This window comes from Gymnoscopelus braueri, assembly GCF_963280865.1.
Source record: "Gymnoscopelus braueri genome assembly, contig: SCAFFOLD_55, whole genome shotgun sequence".
NCBI lineage: Eukaryota > Metazoa > Chordata > Actinopteri > Myctophiformes > Myctophidae > Gymnoscopelus > Gymnoscopelus braueri.
In genome coordinates this window covers 269,989-287,500 of record NW_027660884.1, presented here as the reverse complement: position 1 = coordinate 287,500, position 17,512 = coordinate 269,989, and the positions used below count along the sequence as shown (strand labels likewise).

The 17,512-nt window shown below is 42.0% G+C and overlaps 1 protein-coding gene across 2 annotated transcripts in view; it reads right to left on the bottom strand.

Moving 5' to 3' along the window:
- Window positions 1–17,512, bottom strand: part of LOC308081099 (uncharacterized protein) — a 90,941-nt gene that overhangs the window by 36,303 nt on the left and 37,126 nt on the right. For both annotated transcript variants that reach the window (XM_080457495.1, XM_080457496.1), the window contains exons 9-11: window positions 9,394–9,567; window positions 9,089–9,262; window positions 8,779–8,931 (exon numbers count right to left, since the gene is read on the bottom strand). In XM_080457495.1, the coding sequence (XP_080313621.1) occupies window positions 8,779–8,931; window positions 9,089–9,262; window positions 9,394–9,567 (501 nt within the window). The remainder of the gene's footprint in view (window positions 1–8,778; window positions 8,932–9,088; window positions 9,263–9,393; window positions 9,568–17,512) is intronic.

Genomic DNA, 17,512 nt, shown 5'->3' with positions numbered 1-17,512 from the left:
GACACATGTACACAGTCACATAGACATGTTTTATATGTCACATGTACACAGTCACATAGACATGTTTTATATGACACATGTACACAGTCACATAGACATGTTTTATATGTCACATGTACACAGTCACATAGACATGTTTTATATGACACATGTACACAGTCACATATGACACATGTACACAGTCACATAGACATGTTTTATATGACACATGTACACAGTCACATAGACATGTTTTATATGTCACATGTACACAGTCACATAGACATGTTTTATATGTCACATGTACACAGTCACATAAACATGTTTTATATGACACATGTACACAGTCACATAGACATGTTTTATATGACACATGTACACAGTCACATAGACATGTTTTATATGTCACATGTACACAGTCACATAGACATGTTTTATATGACACATGTACACAGTCACATAGACATGTTTTATATGACACATGTACACAGTCACATAGACATGTTTTATATGTCACATGTACACAGTCACATAAACATGTTTTATATGACACATGTACACAGTCACATAGACATGTTTTATATGACACATGTACACAGTCACATAGACATGTTTTATATGACACATGTACACAGTCACATAGACATGTTTTATATGTCACATGTACACAGTCACATAAACATGTTTTATATGACACATGTACACAGTCACATAGACATGTTTTATATGTCACATGTACACAGTCACATAGACATGTTTTATATGTCACATGTACACAGTCACATAGACATGTTTTATATGACACATGTACACAGTCACATAGACATGTTTTATATGTCACATGTACACAGTCACATAAACATGTTTTATATGACACATGTACACAGTCACATAGACATGTTTTATATGTCACATGTACACAGTCACATAGACATGTTTTATATGTCACATGTACACAGTCACATAGACATGTTTTATATGACACATGTACACAGTCACATAGACATGTTTTATATGTCACATGTACACAGTCACATAAACATGTTTTTGAAATTGCCAAGAAAGGTTTTGGTCTGCCATCAGCGCTCTACTTCCGGTGGTGCGCTTATGTGTTCATTCCCACTAACAATATTTCTACACAGAACACTAACACCACTTCTCCCAGAGAACATGGATGGTTTTGGTTATAAGCCCACTTGTTTCTATGATGAAAGAGCAAGTTAAAATGTGAATATCTTTCCGTGGTTTTGTCTGCTCCAAGGACGCTATTGTTAAATGACTTTCGGTTTGTTTTCAGTGGGAAGGGAGAGCACAGACAGTAAATCCCGCCCACTACATTTGATTGGGTAAAGCGCGGCCTGCTTCCTGATCTGAAGGCACGCCCACTTGTAAGCTAACGCGCACACGTTCTGAACAGGGCTCTCCACAGATTCAGTAGCGTAGCTCTGAATCTGTTGTTGAGAGATTACCTGCTGGGTTGCGCCACCCCTCCCCCTGTTGTATTTGATTTATTTTTTCCTTTTTTTGTGGTGGGTTTGGAATACTTTAACCACTTTGTGTTTATTAGTGGTTTTCCAATAGATGGCGCTGTTCGCTAACCTATGAATGATGCCTTCACTGCCAGAGAAGGATAGACCAAGGAAGCTTTTGAAAGGAAAGGACATAAATTCCGTCCGTTCTCTAGATATCTCCAGGGTGGCAAAACTAGCACTGGAAGTTTGATGAAATACGTTGCAGTGGATGGAGCCGGCTGGAGCAGCTCATGAACAAACATTATTTCTGAATGATTGAGACCATTGTAAAATAATCGCTTCTGGAAAATAAAAGAAAACATATCACAATTTTTTTTTGCTGTCTTGTTTTTCCATGTACACTTCATACATTTATTTAGGTATCCAAAGAGCAGAGAGAGTAAGTTTCTCACTCGACAGCCATAAACTCGCAGGTGTTGATAGACTGATTGACAGTCACTGAATGATTGACAGCTGTCTGCCAATCAATCAGTCAACCATATAGTGGAGTAAAAGTACAATATTTGCCTCTGAGATGTAGTGGAGTAGAAGTAAAAGTATTGGAAATTGGAAACACTCGAGTAAAGTACAAATGCCAAAACATTTTACTTAAGTGAGTACTTAGTTACTCATCTCTGTAATTGAATTCATGAATCCCAGGACCATTATCCATTCTCTTTTGGACATCACACTTACATCGTTTTATATTACCACTACATTTAAGATGCAAATATTGTACTGTCATTATAATTATTACTTATTATTACTTGGCTACTATTATTAGGCTACTACTTAAACCTACTGTATTCATTGTTACTACAATTAAATTAACAGCTTATAGCCTATAGGCTACAGTTAATTTGTATATTATTCTAGAACTTGTACAATAACCACGTAAGGCCTACAGTAGTTTGGATATCTGCCGTTTTCAAAAACTGTTAGAATTTTTTTGAAAAATGTGAATACTTTTACTTTGGTAAGTATATTTTGATGGCAATATTTGTGTAAAATTCTGAATAAAGAACTTGTACGAGCATAGTACATTGTGATACTGCTAGGCAACTTTTACTTGAGTAAAAAAAAATCGGAGTACTTCATCCAACACCACTGACTTTTAATTTTGCAAAATAATTTACTATCAACATTTTTAAGACGTTATGTTTAGTTTATAATTAACATGAATTAAAACCAAGATGGGCTTTCCACACCTATTGCTCATTAGCAGGGATCTGTCGTGCACAATGAGAATAGTAGTATCTAATATATTATATTGTTTCATATAATAGAATACACATGTCATATCATGTGGAATGTCACTCGTTGACAGTCTCGCGGTGACAGCCTATGCAGCCCAGGCAGAAACTTACTATCTGTGCTCTTTAGATACCTCAATAAAATTAAATACTTCGCAAGTCGAAAAACAACCACTCGTAAAACAACCTGTGATATGTCTTCTTTTATATTCCTGGATTATATGACAAAGGTCATAATCGTTCAGAAATAATGTTCAAAAGCTGTCCAGTGGGCTCCCATCCACATCAATGTATTTCATGAAACTTCCGGTGCGAGTTTTTCCACCCTGGAGATATCTAGAGAACGGACGGAATTTATGTCCTTTCCTTTCAAAAGCTTCCTTGGGATAGACCCGGAAATGACGTCATTTAAACAAATAAACAGCTTGTTCACTTCCTTTTTATTTGAAAAAGCCTTTTCTCCGTTTATGTTGCTTTTTGGCAAAAACAAGACACATTTAACTGGCCATAACTATGGAACGATGTACCGCGACCCCCCCCCCCCCCCCTCCCTCTGATTCTACGAGACCCCTGTGCGTGTAATGAGGCGATCGCCGTGAGGACAGCGATCCCGGAAAATATCCCATGATTTTTCAAAGGTTAGTAAAAATCGCTCGGATTCGCTGGCAGTGGCTTGACATTTTTATGAAAAACTCTGGTAGTCCGGAGGATAGAGACGAGATTTTAGGTGAATCGTTCACTTTTTCATAAAAGCATGAAACTTGGTACACTTGTACAGTTTGGGGCCCTGAACATTTTCAGATATGGAGCCATCGCAAATACGCCCCCTGGTGGCCATTTTACTCTCCGCCATCACCAAATAATGTATTTTGCATCATAACTCCTGAACCAAAGATGATAATACAGAATAGGTGATGTCTACACCTAAGTTTTGATGGTAACTGATTACAATAATATCAAGTACAACATCATAAACTGTTCAGGTGAATAGTTAATGGTCAATTCAGGGATTTTGTGAGGTAGTCCGGTGGTTTTGTCCAAAAATCTTTCACTTTTCCATGAAAATATGAAACTTGGTACAATTGTACAGTTTGGGACCCCGAACATTTTCAGATATGGAGCCATCGCAAAAACGCCCCCTAGTGGCCATGTCGGCCATTTTACTGAGGAGAGGTTTTAGCACCAAAGACAAAGGGGCAAGTAGTGGAAGGAAAGTATATGCCTATTTCATCCTCACTCAACATGATATGATGACACCTGGGGTCTGATTGCCAGAATGGTGACAGCCCTGGTCTGATCAGCCCAGCCCTACAAATGTTTGCTGAACCTCTCCTCAGATGAAAATCACTCCCTTGGTGAATGGACGCAGGCTCGGGCGGTAAGCAAAACACACTCCAACATTTATCCTTAAATGGGTTGTTTTAAGACTGAATATAACTAATTGTGGTTTCTACTCCCATCCCTAGGCACCATAGGGCTCTTCAAGTGACTCTGTGGTTGGTTTGGGTTTCTAGATGATATGTCTTTCAAATGTAAATTCCTGTACCTGTACATTCACTATATTCCACTCAATATGCATGTTGACTGGGGAATGCTATCTCTCATAGATTCATGTTTATTCCCCTTTTCATGCAGAGATGGCAGATGATAACTGTCAAGATCTTCAAAATGACACTGGCCAATGTACGAACACACTGGCCAATGTACGAACATGGCTAGGACCACAACACAATATGTTGTGGTCCTAGCCATTGCACATGTGTCAGAGCTGAACATTGAGGAGCTATGGTTGGCATTTGGGACTGGCAAGAACTTCAGACATATTCCTGCCCATGAGATTGCCAAGACTCTGGGTCCTGACAAATCTGAAGGCCCTTCCTGTGTTCCATGCCTTCACTGGCTGTGACACAGTATCTGCATTTGCAACCAGGGGCAAGAAGAAAGCCTGGGAAACCTGGAATGCCTATGACATGGCAACAGAGGCCTTCATGGCTCTGTCAAAGGCTCCAAAACAAATTCCAGAGGAAGTCATTTCCATTGTGGAACGCTTCACAATTCTCCTCTATGATCGCACCATCAGCCAACTAAACATAAATCAAACTCGTCTGGAGTTATTCACAAAAAAAGGAAAAGGGATGGAGCAAATACCCCCAACTAGGGATGTACTGGTGCAGCACCTCAAAAGAGCAGTGTACCAAGGAGGACACTGTTGGGGACAAGCACTTGAGGTGGCACCACATATGCCATCTCCAACAGACTGGGGTTGGACAGACCCAAGTATTTGGAGACCATTGTGGTCAACTCTGCCACAGGCAAGCCAATCCCTCCTTGAGCTATTAAGTTGTGGCTGCAAGAAAGGCTGCAAGGGGCATTGCAAATGCAAAAAAAGCGTTCTTAAAGTGCACAGCACTGTGTCAATGTGGAGGAGACTGTGAAGGAGGCAGTGAAGAATAAGGTCATCATCAACAACAACGACAACATATATGAAATATGTTCCAACAACAGTAAAACATTTTTTTTCTGAAATAAAATCTTTATCTGTGATACATTATGTTTATGCTAATTTGTTATTGTCATATTGAATATTGTTCTGTTCTTTTAGTCACTGTTTTAGCAGGGGCAATGAACCAAAGGCTGTGATTTCCTTCTCACAACATCACTGAATTGACCATTAACTATTCACCTGAACAGTTTGTGATACTGTACATGATATCATTGTAATCCTTGACCATCAAAACATAGGTGTAGACATCATATATACTGTCTTATCATGTATGGTTCAGGAGATATGATGCAAAATACATTATTTGGTTATGGTGTAAAGTAAAATGGCCACCGTGGCCACCAGGGGGCGTTTTTGCGATGGCTCCATATCTGAAAATGTTCAGGGGCCCAAACTGTACAAGTGTACCAAGTTTCATGCTTTTATGAAAAAGTGAACGATTTGGCAGTTAAAGAGTTAAAGGTAGGGTAAGTGATATTTTTTTGAGAACATACAAACATGTGTACTAGTGTGAACAGGTGAAGAGAGATGAGATCTCCTAGGCGCCAGTGTTACAATGTTAAGTTATAGATTTAACTAAAAGTAAGCTGCAGCCAAGAAGCAAGAAATATCGAGCCCAGCGGAAAAGGAACGTGTCGTCACTGCCGTGGGATTACGAGCGCTGGATTTATGAATGAGACGCCAGTCTGTGTGTGGAATCTGACGGAGCCGCAGCCGGTGAGATAAACCCATGTCTACTGTTCTTATGGATTACAAACTTAAAGGTTTCATGACATTCAGTTTTACAACACATTAAAAGTCTTTGTCATGGTCCTTCAAACGTGTATAAAAAGTTTTAACTGAAAATTCCACTCTAGTGAGCCATTGCAGGTGTTTTTCTCTCACATTTTTAAAGCCTTTTCAACTGCAATGAAAAAATAAATCTTTGCCTGCGGGTGTCGCTGTTGAGGGATTTTGCCTGTCAATCATCACCCCTGCTCCGCCCCCCCCCCCCCCCCCCCCCCAAAAGGAAAGGATAGGGGAGGGGTGAGGAGGGGAGTGGGCGGGATTAATGGCCTGTGACTTCACTAGACAAGGGCCAATCTCAGATTACTTTTCAGCCTAATTATTCAGAAAACCCCAGACCACAGAAAATCTACTGAATGTTCAAAGTTCAGTTTTTTTGGGTGTAATTCAATCAATCAATCAAACTTTATTAAGGACACATGGTCCATAGCACATAAAAACATACAATACACAAACAACAGAGGCGGACATAGTCCACATTAAAATCACAGATTCGTATAAAGGCTTACCCGCCAATGGTTCCACAGTTTAGAAACAAACCTGACCGAGCTAAATAAAGGGTTATTCAGGATTAAAATGATGCTGTTGGCAGAATCAGACAGCCTACACATACATTTGTACATGAGGTTCCGCAGCACTGCGGAGCATGTGGGTACACCGATACTAACGAACATTTGGCTTGCACTGCTGCATCGTGGCACTTTAAGCAGCAGTCTCATGCCATCATTATAAGCTACATTGAGTTTCTGCATACTGCGCTTTCTGTAGCGCCGCCACAAGTGGGCAGTATACATAGGTGTACAAAAAGCTTTAAATAGTGTGGACTTCACAGAAGCTGAACACATACTAAACTTACGAACAAGCATGTTGGCTTGTGCATATAACATTCTACGTTGTCTGTAGATGTCCCTATCATCAGATAGGTCATTTGTCAAATAATGGCCTAAGCACTTGACCTCATCACAAACCTTAAGGGCAGTACCAGACAGAAGAAAGACAGGAAATGGCAGTTTAGTGTCTTCTCTACTTCTTATAATCATGATATTACTCTTCTTTGCATTGTAAATAATGTCACAGTCTGAGCCATATTGAGAGCAGACCCGCAGTAACTGTTGAAGGCCAGCACTATATGGACAGAGGATTACCAAATCATCTGCGTACATCAGGTGGTTGATTATTTTGTTACCAACCCGACACCCTGTATCATATCACCCTGTATAATTGAGGTCATAAAACCCAGCCAAAAAAATCAAAAATCAAAAAAGGAAAAATGAATGTCATAGAACCTTTAAGGGGTACCCCGAACTTTAAGTTACTTTTGGATGGTTAGTGCGGGAGACCGTTTACATTCCGTTTGGATCTAAGGAACTAATAGACACTCTCGGGACGGTGGTAAGAAGAAGCCGCTCGGACCGTAAAGTGGGACTGTTTATTATGTAAACAAAGCGAGTAAGCGACTGTCCGCATGTCAAATGTGTGTACTGTTTATTGTTTATTGTTGCATACATGGCTGCTGGGTCGCAAGACAAATTTCAGTGTGAACTGACAATAAAGTATTATCGTATCGTAAGTAATTCAGTTGTTTTTCCTTTTATACCAATTTCAGCCAATCAGGAGAGAGTACCCATTTATCAGCTTCAATTTTTATAGTGTTCCGGATCCAATTTGCTTATTGCTTATTTTTTGTGTCATCACTTCCAAATCCCCTTGTTTATCCTATATCCTGTGTGAGTTCTCTCTCCTGATTGGATAAAATTGGTATCCCAACATGAAACCATTTATATCCTGTTGACATCGCCAACAGGATCAACATAGATCTTAATATCAATTAACCTTCTATGTTCTTCTACACTTCCAAAAGTGTTGAAGAACCCTAGTCCTCTGGAATTTCAAGTTTATAACATTATAAAATTTTATTTTTGCTGCAATCTTAACAGCTGAAGAATGATTACTCCTACCCTCTGTCAGCAAATCTGTATTTGTGTAACTATTTGTTTGTCGGCCTTTGTCTTTAGTACATACTTTATATGACCATTTATAATAGCATTTCTGTTAGAGTGGACTATAAGAACTGTCTGGGATTGGGGCGGAGGGAAGTTTATGCCGAAACAGGCCTGGAGGCCTGCTCCTTACGATCTGTAATGCTGTTGCTCTGCTGAATCTTCCTAATAAATGGTCAACACTTCACTCTGACTGGATATTAATATTTTCTATTATAACATCTTTACTTCAAGTACATTAATGAATACAAATACATTTAACATACAATACAGTATTTGGTGTATTTGGTGACCCCAAATGGGTCTATAAAAAAATTGCAGCACACGCCACCAAATCTCATTCCGAATGTTTCTGAAGAGTTGGCAGCACTGAGTTAGCCTTAGATTACTAACCACAAAATCAAGTTAAAATGACCTAGTTTTGAAACAAATGGTCCCATTATCTTTATCTGCTGTGTTAAAAAGAATCCAGGACCATTTGCAATTACCATTCAAGACTTTCTCTTTTCACAAGCTCAAATTAACATAATTCTATAAGGTGTAGTTCAAAACAGTTTTGTCAATCTAAACAAGCAATACCGGGTGTTGTAAGATAAATAAATAAAATAGTAGAACAAAGAAAAAGAAGAAGAAATGCATTGTGTGGATCACATTTTGTGTGCAATGGATTTAGCTGTGTCTTGCAAAATATCTCTCACCAACCATTTGACCATTTCAGCATGGACTGACTTCACACCTCTACTCACTTGAGAGAATTCAGTCCAACAGAGAGCAGCGTCTCTTTTGAGTGTCCGGGTTGGTTGAAGCTTAGGTCGAGCTCTTTCAGATGGGAGAGTTTGCATCTCAGAGCTGAGGCCAGACAGGAAAAGCCTTCCTCTGAGACCAGACAGTGTGTCAGCCTGCAGAGAGAGAGAAAGCGAGAGAGAGAGAGAGAGAGAGAGAGAGAGAGAGAGAGAGAGAGAGAGAGAGAGAGAGAGAGAGAGAGAGAGAATAAACAATTTAATAATCTCCTGCTGACAATCAAGTAGAGATCCACACAGAAAACACATTATTCACCTCAGAATCTCCAGTGTGCAGTGTGGACTCTTCAGTCCAGCAGAGAGATTAATTACTCCTTCATTCTGCAGCTCATTGAAACTGAGATCCAACTCTCTCACACTAGATGAGTTGGAACTGAGAAGTGATGATAATTCCTTGCAGCATTTGTCTGTGATGCTGGTTTGTCTCAACCTGAATAATAAATAAATAAATAGTAAACCGTTAATTCAGACAGAAAACGGACTTAATCACATATCTGAATCCTTAAATACATGCGTTTCATTCAAATAAATGTCAGTACTCAAATTGATTTGTAATCTAACCTTAGAATCTCCAATCTACATTGTGTACTCTCCAGTCCAGGGAAGAGTATTTTCACGCCTGAATCGTGCAAGTCGTTGTAACTCAGGTCAAGTTCTCGAAGACTAGATGACTTGGAAGAGAGAACTGAGGCCAGATGTTCACAGCAGCTCTCTGAGAGGCCACAGTAACTCAACCTGAATGGAAATAAAACATATAAACATGTCTTCTTTAAGTGTCTTTGTTGTCTGCTCTGATGAATAAATAAATCACATTCTCAATAAATACTGTCACCAGCTCTGACTCACTGGACAATGGATAAAAGATCCTGTTAGATCTGTTAGTCTCTAATACTAATGTTAGTGTTTCCACCTGTGTTGAAAAGGATTGTTTCACCTGTTGCCTGGTAGGCGTGGGACAAAAAAATCAATATAGCAATATATCGTTGTGCTCCCGTTTGTGATAAATAATCGATACATTACCGGCAAATATAAATATTTTATCAAAATGTGCATGTGCTCTATGGATTCCCCCGTTGCCACAGAGAGCAGACTTCCTGCCTCCTGTCCTGTCTGTGGTGGGGCTATTGACATAACTGAGGGTAAAATGGGCGGGAGTACGCAGCTCTGAAGAAGAGAAGACGTGTGAAAGTGAATGCCAAGAATGAATGGAATGCATGCAGAGAGCGAGCGAGAAACAGTGAGAGAGGGTGACTTCGCATCTAATCAACTTCTAGTATGTGATTACGTTTATTTGTGAGCAGCGTGGCTTTATGTAGTGGACACATACATGCACACACGAACACACGCTTACACGCACAGTCACCCATGTAAAAAACACAGTGAATGGAAGTGATGGTGATGATGAAGGTGGGAGCGCAATGGTGGGAGATGGCTGCTTCCGTGCGAGCTCCGTAACATCGTCGCGTTATTTCCTTCTTTTTTTTTGCCTTCTTTTTTATCTACACCGTCGGGGGTATAATGGGTTATGACAGACAAGAACGTATGGACATTAGAAAGGTGATTGCACACCAAATTTCTGACTTTTTCGCCGGCTGGGTGGTGGGAGAAACCCCCTTTTGTCTCGCCCGGGACAATGGAATGGAAGCAGCGCAAATGGTGACCACGGCCCGGTCGCCGTCGGAATAGAGCGGGGCTTGTCGAAAGAACGAGGAAACATGTAAATAAACCCTCACTGCCTTCAATCCTGCTGGCAAATGTAAGATCTCTGTGTGAGTCAAAAGCAGTGACCAAGATGGATGAGCTCCTGGCACGTGTAAAACACAACACAGAGACTAGGAACACATGCATTATTGTACGAACTGAAACGTGGCTAACAGAGTTAGCATCTGATGCCTTCATCACTCCCCCTGGTTTCACTGCCTACAGAAAAGACCATAACGGTCCGAGCATTAAGCAGTGTGTGTGTGTGTGTGTGTGTGTGTGTGTGTGTGTGTGTGTGTGTGTGTGTGTGTGTGTGAGTGTGTGTGTGTGTGTGTGTGTGTGTGAGTGTGGGGGAGGGGGGGGTGTAAACAGTAAGGTATGTGTAAAAATACATGAACTGGTTTCAGATCTGGCAATGTGGGGTACATGAGCGCGGCCCTAAACATTGTCATCATGAAGGCGAAGAAGGCCTTCACTGCAAAGATGGAAGACCAATTCAACAGGCGGTACACACAGGCGGTACACACCTTGATGGACAGCAAAGCAAAAAACAGAAATGAAGTGAACCCGCCTGCCTCCCTCCCCAACAAACTGAACATCTACTACGGCCGGTTCGAGACCAGTTCTACCCGCGGCAGCCCAGCGGTGCCATCAGCGACATCAACCAGCCAGCGGCAACACCAGCAGAGGACACCAGCCCTTCAACCATCTCGGAGGACGACATGCGCACAGCCTTCAAACTTATCAAATTCCAGAAAGCAGTGTGACCTGATGGGATTCCAGGCCAGGTCCTAAAAGCATGTGCAGACCAGCTGGCAGGAGTTTTTGCTGACATCTTCAACCTATCCCTCTCCCAGGCTGCGGTCCCTGCAGGATTCAAAATGTCAACCATTTTGCCCAACCCCAAAAAGGCCAAAGTGACATGCCTGAATGACTGGAGACTGGAGACTAAAAAAAAATTAGTCCCCTTTTAAAAGCATCAACGGACTGTGGTGCTCTCATATGGTCAGGCAGGGCATTCCACAGCCGAGGAGCAGCTGAGCAGAAGGCCCGGCCACCCATGGTGCGGAGCTTCGTCTTGTGGGGTTTGAGTGTGTTCGAATTTCCAGATTACAGGTTGAGGAGGCCCTTAGCGCTGAACTTGGTAGAATCTGCACCTGGCTCACTGATAACAAAATATGATTACACCTTGGCAAAACTGAATCCATTCTTTTGGGTCCAGAATAAACCTCTGCAAGGCCAAAGACTTCACAGTCAAAGAAGGCGACAATTTCCTACCTGGGTTGTATTTTAGAGGGCAACGTCTCAAGTGAAAACATGGCAATAAAAGTAACCAGAAAAGTCAACCAAAGAACACGTTTTCTATTCAGGATCTCCTCAGTGGTCAGTAGGAACACAGTGAGGACACTAGCAGGAGCACACATCCATCCATTTTGACTATATATGCACCTTGTGGTACTTTAGTACCTCAAAGGCATTAAAAACTAAACTGCAGACCTCTCAAACAAACGGGTCAGGTTACTACAAGGCCTTACACCCAGAACTCACCTAACCCTTGCTCATTATGCTAGGGTGGGATGGCTCAGGGTAGAGGAACAGGGTAGGGTTGTAGTCGAGTCCACACAAAGCGAGTCCAAGTCAAGACCAAGTCCGAGGAGGGCCGAGTCTAAGTCAAGACCGAGGGTGGGAGGGGACGAGACCGAGTCAAGACAGAGACTGACGGGGAGCGAGACCGAGTTCGAGACCGCACAGTATATATTTGTTTTCCCTCATTTGATATGTGGAGACAGACAGGAAACATGGAGAGAGGCCATTCTAATCGGCACCCCACACCAGGTCAAATCATCCCCAATAACTAGCATCACTTTCTCCGGCCAGATCCTCTCCCTCTCACCCGTAGTCACCAACCTCTGTGTTAAAATGGACCCCCACCTGACTTTCGAAATATAGCCAGGCTCCGCCCCACACTCACCCTGCCAGATGCCGAAAAACTAGTTCACGCCTTTGTCTCCTCAAGGCTTGACTACTGCAACGCACTTCTCATCGGGATCCCTAGCAAGAGCATCCAGAAGCTCCAGTACATCAGACCTTGTGGTGGTGGTGGGGGGGGGGGTCAGACCTTTTGGTGGTGGTGGTGTATCTAAATACTGAATCAAGCGACTTAAAAACTGTCTGGGGGGCTCACAAAGGCCTGAGTAGACGATAAAATGACCAAAAGTTTTTTTTAAAGTGAAATATCCCTTTAACATAAGTATTCACCCATACTCTGAACGTGAGCACCTCTGCTGGAAGTGTCGAGGAGTGACACTTTTCAGTAGCAAAACAGTAGAATTAGCGAGGCTAATCAGTGAAAAAAACCTGGGGAAAACCTGTGTTTTCAGAAAACTTTCAAGAAAAGATCAGGAGAGTGTGAAGAGTTGGAATGGCACATCTGTACATGACAACCAAATAATGTGAATGAACGTATGCATGCTGAGTTCAACCCAGTGATGAGCGAACAGGTCAGACAAGAAAAAAAAGATTGTCTAAACAATCTTAGCCTTATTATTATTATTTCTATTTTATTTTAATGTGAGTGAATTGTTTAATCTGTTTTCTATCTATAGCTGTCGATGGTGGAAGTGCATACTGTATATCCTATAATGAATTTAGTTCAGAAACACAAGCCTTCTGGACCGATGGTGTGGCGATTGATTGATTGATTGATTGATTGATTGATTGAATACTTAATTAACCGTTGGCAAAAAAGTACAGTGGTACGATTATACAAATGCTGTACCATGCACATTTCTGGTGTTAATCTTAGACCAATAATATGCAAGACATCATCCACACTAGTAGGAATAAAAATGTCATGCGGTCGGCCACGTCGTTCCGCGGTGGTGACGGGCGACTGAGTTGACGTGTCGCTATGGATGTATTGAAACAACGTTTTGAACCAGGGTTTTATGCCAGTTTAATTTAACATGCAGAGACGCTCTTAGTCTGTAACACACATGGGTTTTTAACATGGAGCCGTGCTCACAATAAGGAACTGTCTCCATGTTAATTCAGTGCATGCTGACAACCCGGTTTAATAGGTTGTTTACTACATTAGTCTCATGATACTCAAACATGCACTTAAAGTCCCCGACGAGCTAACGCTAATGCAGAACTAGTTAACACTGGTTGCTTGTTTCTCTCCCAGAACCTGGCAACTCGGTGTTGCCAGGGAGAGAAACAAGCAACCAGCGTTAACTAGTTCTGCATTAGCGTTAGCTCGTCGGGGACTTTAAGTGCATGTTTGAGTATCATGAGACTCCACAATGAGCAGTAGTAGAGAAAATACTAACTTTGCATCGGTTATAATAGACGAATTTCACTCTTACACAGGCTCCCGTTATGCCAACGGAGGGGGTCGACAGACTGCAGGAGACGGGACTCTCTGGAATAAGTCAACGTCCATTTCAATGATGGTGAGTGATTAGCGACACATCAAAGATAACACTTAAAATGTCCGGATCTCTCCTTTAAGTTCTATACTTTCACCAATAAGTTGGTGAAAACAGTCTCTGTAATGTGCTGAAGGTGTCATTATGGATAAAATTTGTCACATGTCTTTTTCAACTGGTAAACAATGAAAGGACTGTTACAGTTGATTTTACAGATATAGAGAAAAACAACCTGGCGTCCCATGATCAGCGTGTGAATGGGGCGTCACAGTCACACAGGTGCGTTTGAGTTTGCCACGCCCACAGCTGTTGTTGTATGATAATAAGGGGAGGGGATGCTTTAGTACGTAGTTAAAACAGTGTATTTCGATTGGGCCTTTTGACACAAAAGCTTTCAGCTTACAGGAAGAACCCCCAAAATACACAGATAAGACATATTTGCATATTATAACCACATCCGTAAAACTACATCAGAGGACCTATTAGAGTCATGTAAAATTCATAGATAAGAAACTGGAAAAGAACCCCATATTTAAATGACACTTCAAGTGTTTGTGATGGGCAGTTCAGAAACATAAAGCCCGCCTCCTCACAGACTGAACAGTTCAGAAACATAAAGCCCGCCTCCTCACAGACTGAACAGTTCAGAGACATAAAGCCCGTCCCCTCACAGACTGAACAGTTCAGAAACATAAACCCCGCCTCCTCAGAGACTGAACAGTTCAGAAACACAAACCCCGCCTCCTCAGAGACTGAACAGTTCAGAAACATAAAGCCCGCCTCCTCACAGACTGAACAGTTCAGAAACATAAAGCCCGCCTCCTCAGAGACTGAACAGTTCAGAAACATAAAGCCCGCCTCCTCAGAGACTGAACAGTTCAGAAACATAAAGCCCGCCTCCTCAGACACTGAACAGTTCAGAAACACAAAGCCCGCCTCCTCAGAGACTGAACAGTTCAGAAACATAAACCCCGCCTCCTCAGAGACTGAACAGTTCAGAAACATAAAGCCCGCCTCCTCAGACACTGAACAGTTCAGAAACATAAACCCCGCCTCCTCAGAGACTGAACAGTTCAGAAACATAAAGCCCGCCTCCTCAGACACTGAACAGTTCAGAAACACAAAGCCCGCCTCCTCAGACACTGAACAGTTCAGAAACACAAAGCCCGCCTCCTCACAGACTGAACAGTTCAGAAACATAAAGCCTGCCTCCTCACAGACTGAACAGTTCAGAAACAAACCCCGCCTCCTCAGAGACTGAACAGTTCAGAAACATAAACCCCGCCTCCTCAGAGACTGAACAGTTCAGAAACATAAAGCCCGCCTCCTCACAGACTGAACAGTTCAGAAACATAAAGCCCGCCTCCTCACAGACTGAACAGTTCAGAAACATAAAGCCCGCCTCCTCACAGACTGAACAGTTCAGAAACATAAAGCCCGCCTCCTCACAGACTGAACAGTTCAGAAACATAAACCCCGCCTCCTCAGAGACTGAACAGTTCAGAAACATAAAGCCCGCCTCCTCAGAGACTGAACAGTTCAGAAACACAAACCCCACCTCCTCAGAGACTGAACAGTTCAGAAACACAAACCCCGCCTCCTCAGAGACTGAACAGTTCAGAAACATAAACCCCGCCTCCTCAGAGACTGAACAGTTCAGAAACAGTTCAGTCAAAGAGTTAATGCTGACAAAAACAACCCGGTTTAATAGGTTGTTTACTACATTATGTAGGTTACGGCGACTGCCTTTACATTTCTCGTACGATGTTCAGAAGAAGGGATCTTAAGTTCCATACTTTCACCAATAAGTTGGTGAAAACAGTCATTTGTAATGTGCTGAAGGTGTCGTTATGAATAAAAAACAGACATTTGTCACATGTCTTTTTCAACTGGTAAACAATGAAAGGACTGTTGCAGTTGATTTTACAGATATAGAGACAAACTAGACGCGTCGCAATTCAGGGCAATTGCAGAGTGTGGTTGCGCCGACGCAAGTCGCGGGTCGCTGCCGCCGGGACTCGAGGAATACGCTGGGAGGAATACCGTCGGAGGCTGCACCAATTACATTGTCACGTAACTCCTGAGATCACTTGCGTTTCATTTAGAGTAATCTCTCAAGAACAGATTCTGCTCTGCGTTGGAATCTGTCGTGAAGGTTCGTCATAACGTGTACGCACTGGGCTACAAGTGGGCGTGCCTTCAGATCAGGAAGCAGGCCGCGCTTTACCCAATCAAATGTAGTGGGCGGGATTCACGTGTCCGTCGATCCTTCCCCCTCGAAACAAACCCAAACTAATTTAACAATAGCGTCCGCGGAACAGACAAAACCACGGAAAGATATTCACATTTTAACTTACTCTTTCATCATAGAAACAAGTGGGCTTATAACCAAAACGATCCATGTTCTCTGGGAGAAGTGGTGTTAGTGTTCCGTGTAGAAATATTGTTAGTGGGAATGAAAACATAGTCGCACCACCGGAAGTGATGCGCTGAAGGCAGACCAAAACCCCGGTTTCCGGGTGCTACGTCGTCATTGTCCCAGAGCCAAGTGAGATAGTACAAACAGCAGAGGGCGCTGTTTTTCCTTCTCATTTGGCTTTGGGTTCCCAGATTGCATTTAGAGAGGATTGATCCCCCCAACATAAGGTTTTTGCATCAAACGGTTACATTTTGAGCATTTGTGTCGCCCCCTATGGATCACAGTGGAAATGCTTTTGGGGATTTGTTGAGTAAACCATCCTTGACATGTGATTCAAATTTGGGATTGACCGGACGTTTCGTTCATGATTTCTGGCATTTTTGGTAAAACGGCCCCCTCCCACTAACTTTGGAAGCCATTTACGGACGAACGGTAATGAATATCAAAATGCCGTTTGGATATGTTTATCGCATGGGCCCAGAGACCATTTTGTAAAATTTGGACAAAATATGTGGGAGGAGGAGCTAAAAGTGTGTTTGAAGAAAATTCTAAATGGCGGAAAATATATCCTGACTGGTGTAATTATTTTATTAATAATTTGGCAATAAAGTATGAACCCCCCCTCCAAGTTTTTAAACTCTAGCCTTTACGGTTTTTGAGAAAAAAATACTTGAATTTGAGTTTTTCATTTTCCCATTAAAGTGGATGGGGAAATGTATTGCACTAATAAATCAATATCAAAAAATCTATCCAGACGCAAATGGCCGTGGCCTATATGGGGAGATGTGTCGTGACCCAAGGAATCCAGGGAAAAAGACATTTTGATTTTACGACCTACGGTTCAAGAGTTAAAGGCCAAAACGTGAAGGGGGCTGTTATAGCGCCACCATGAGGCCGATTGGTGTGTAATTTTGTTTAATAATTTCGCACTAAATCATGAACCTCCCCTGCAAGTCTTGTAACTCTAGCCCTTACGGTTTCTGAGAAAAAAATACTTGAATGGGAGTTTTTTCATTTTCCCATTAAAGTGGATGGGGAAATTTAATGCACTAATAAATCAATATCAATTAAACTATGTAACCAATCTCTTAGCAAAGTACAAGCGCACGATTCCCGGTGAAGCCGGTCA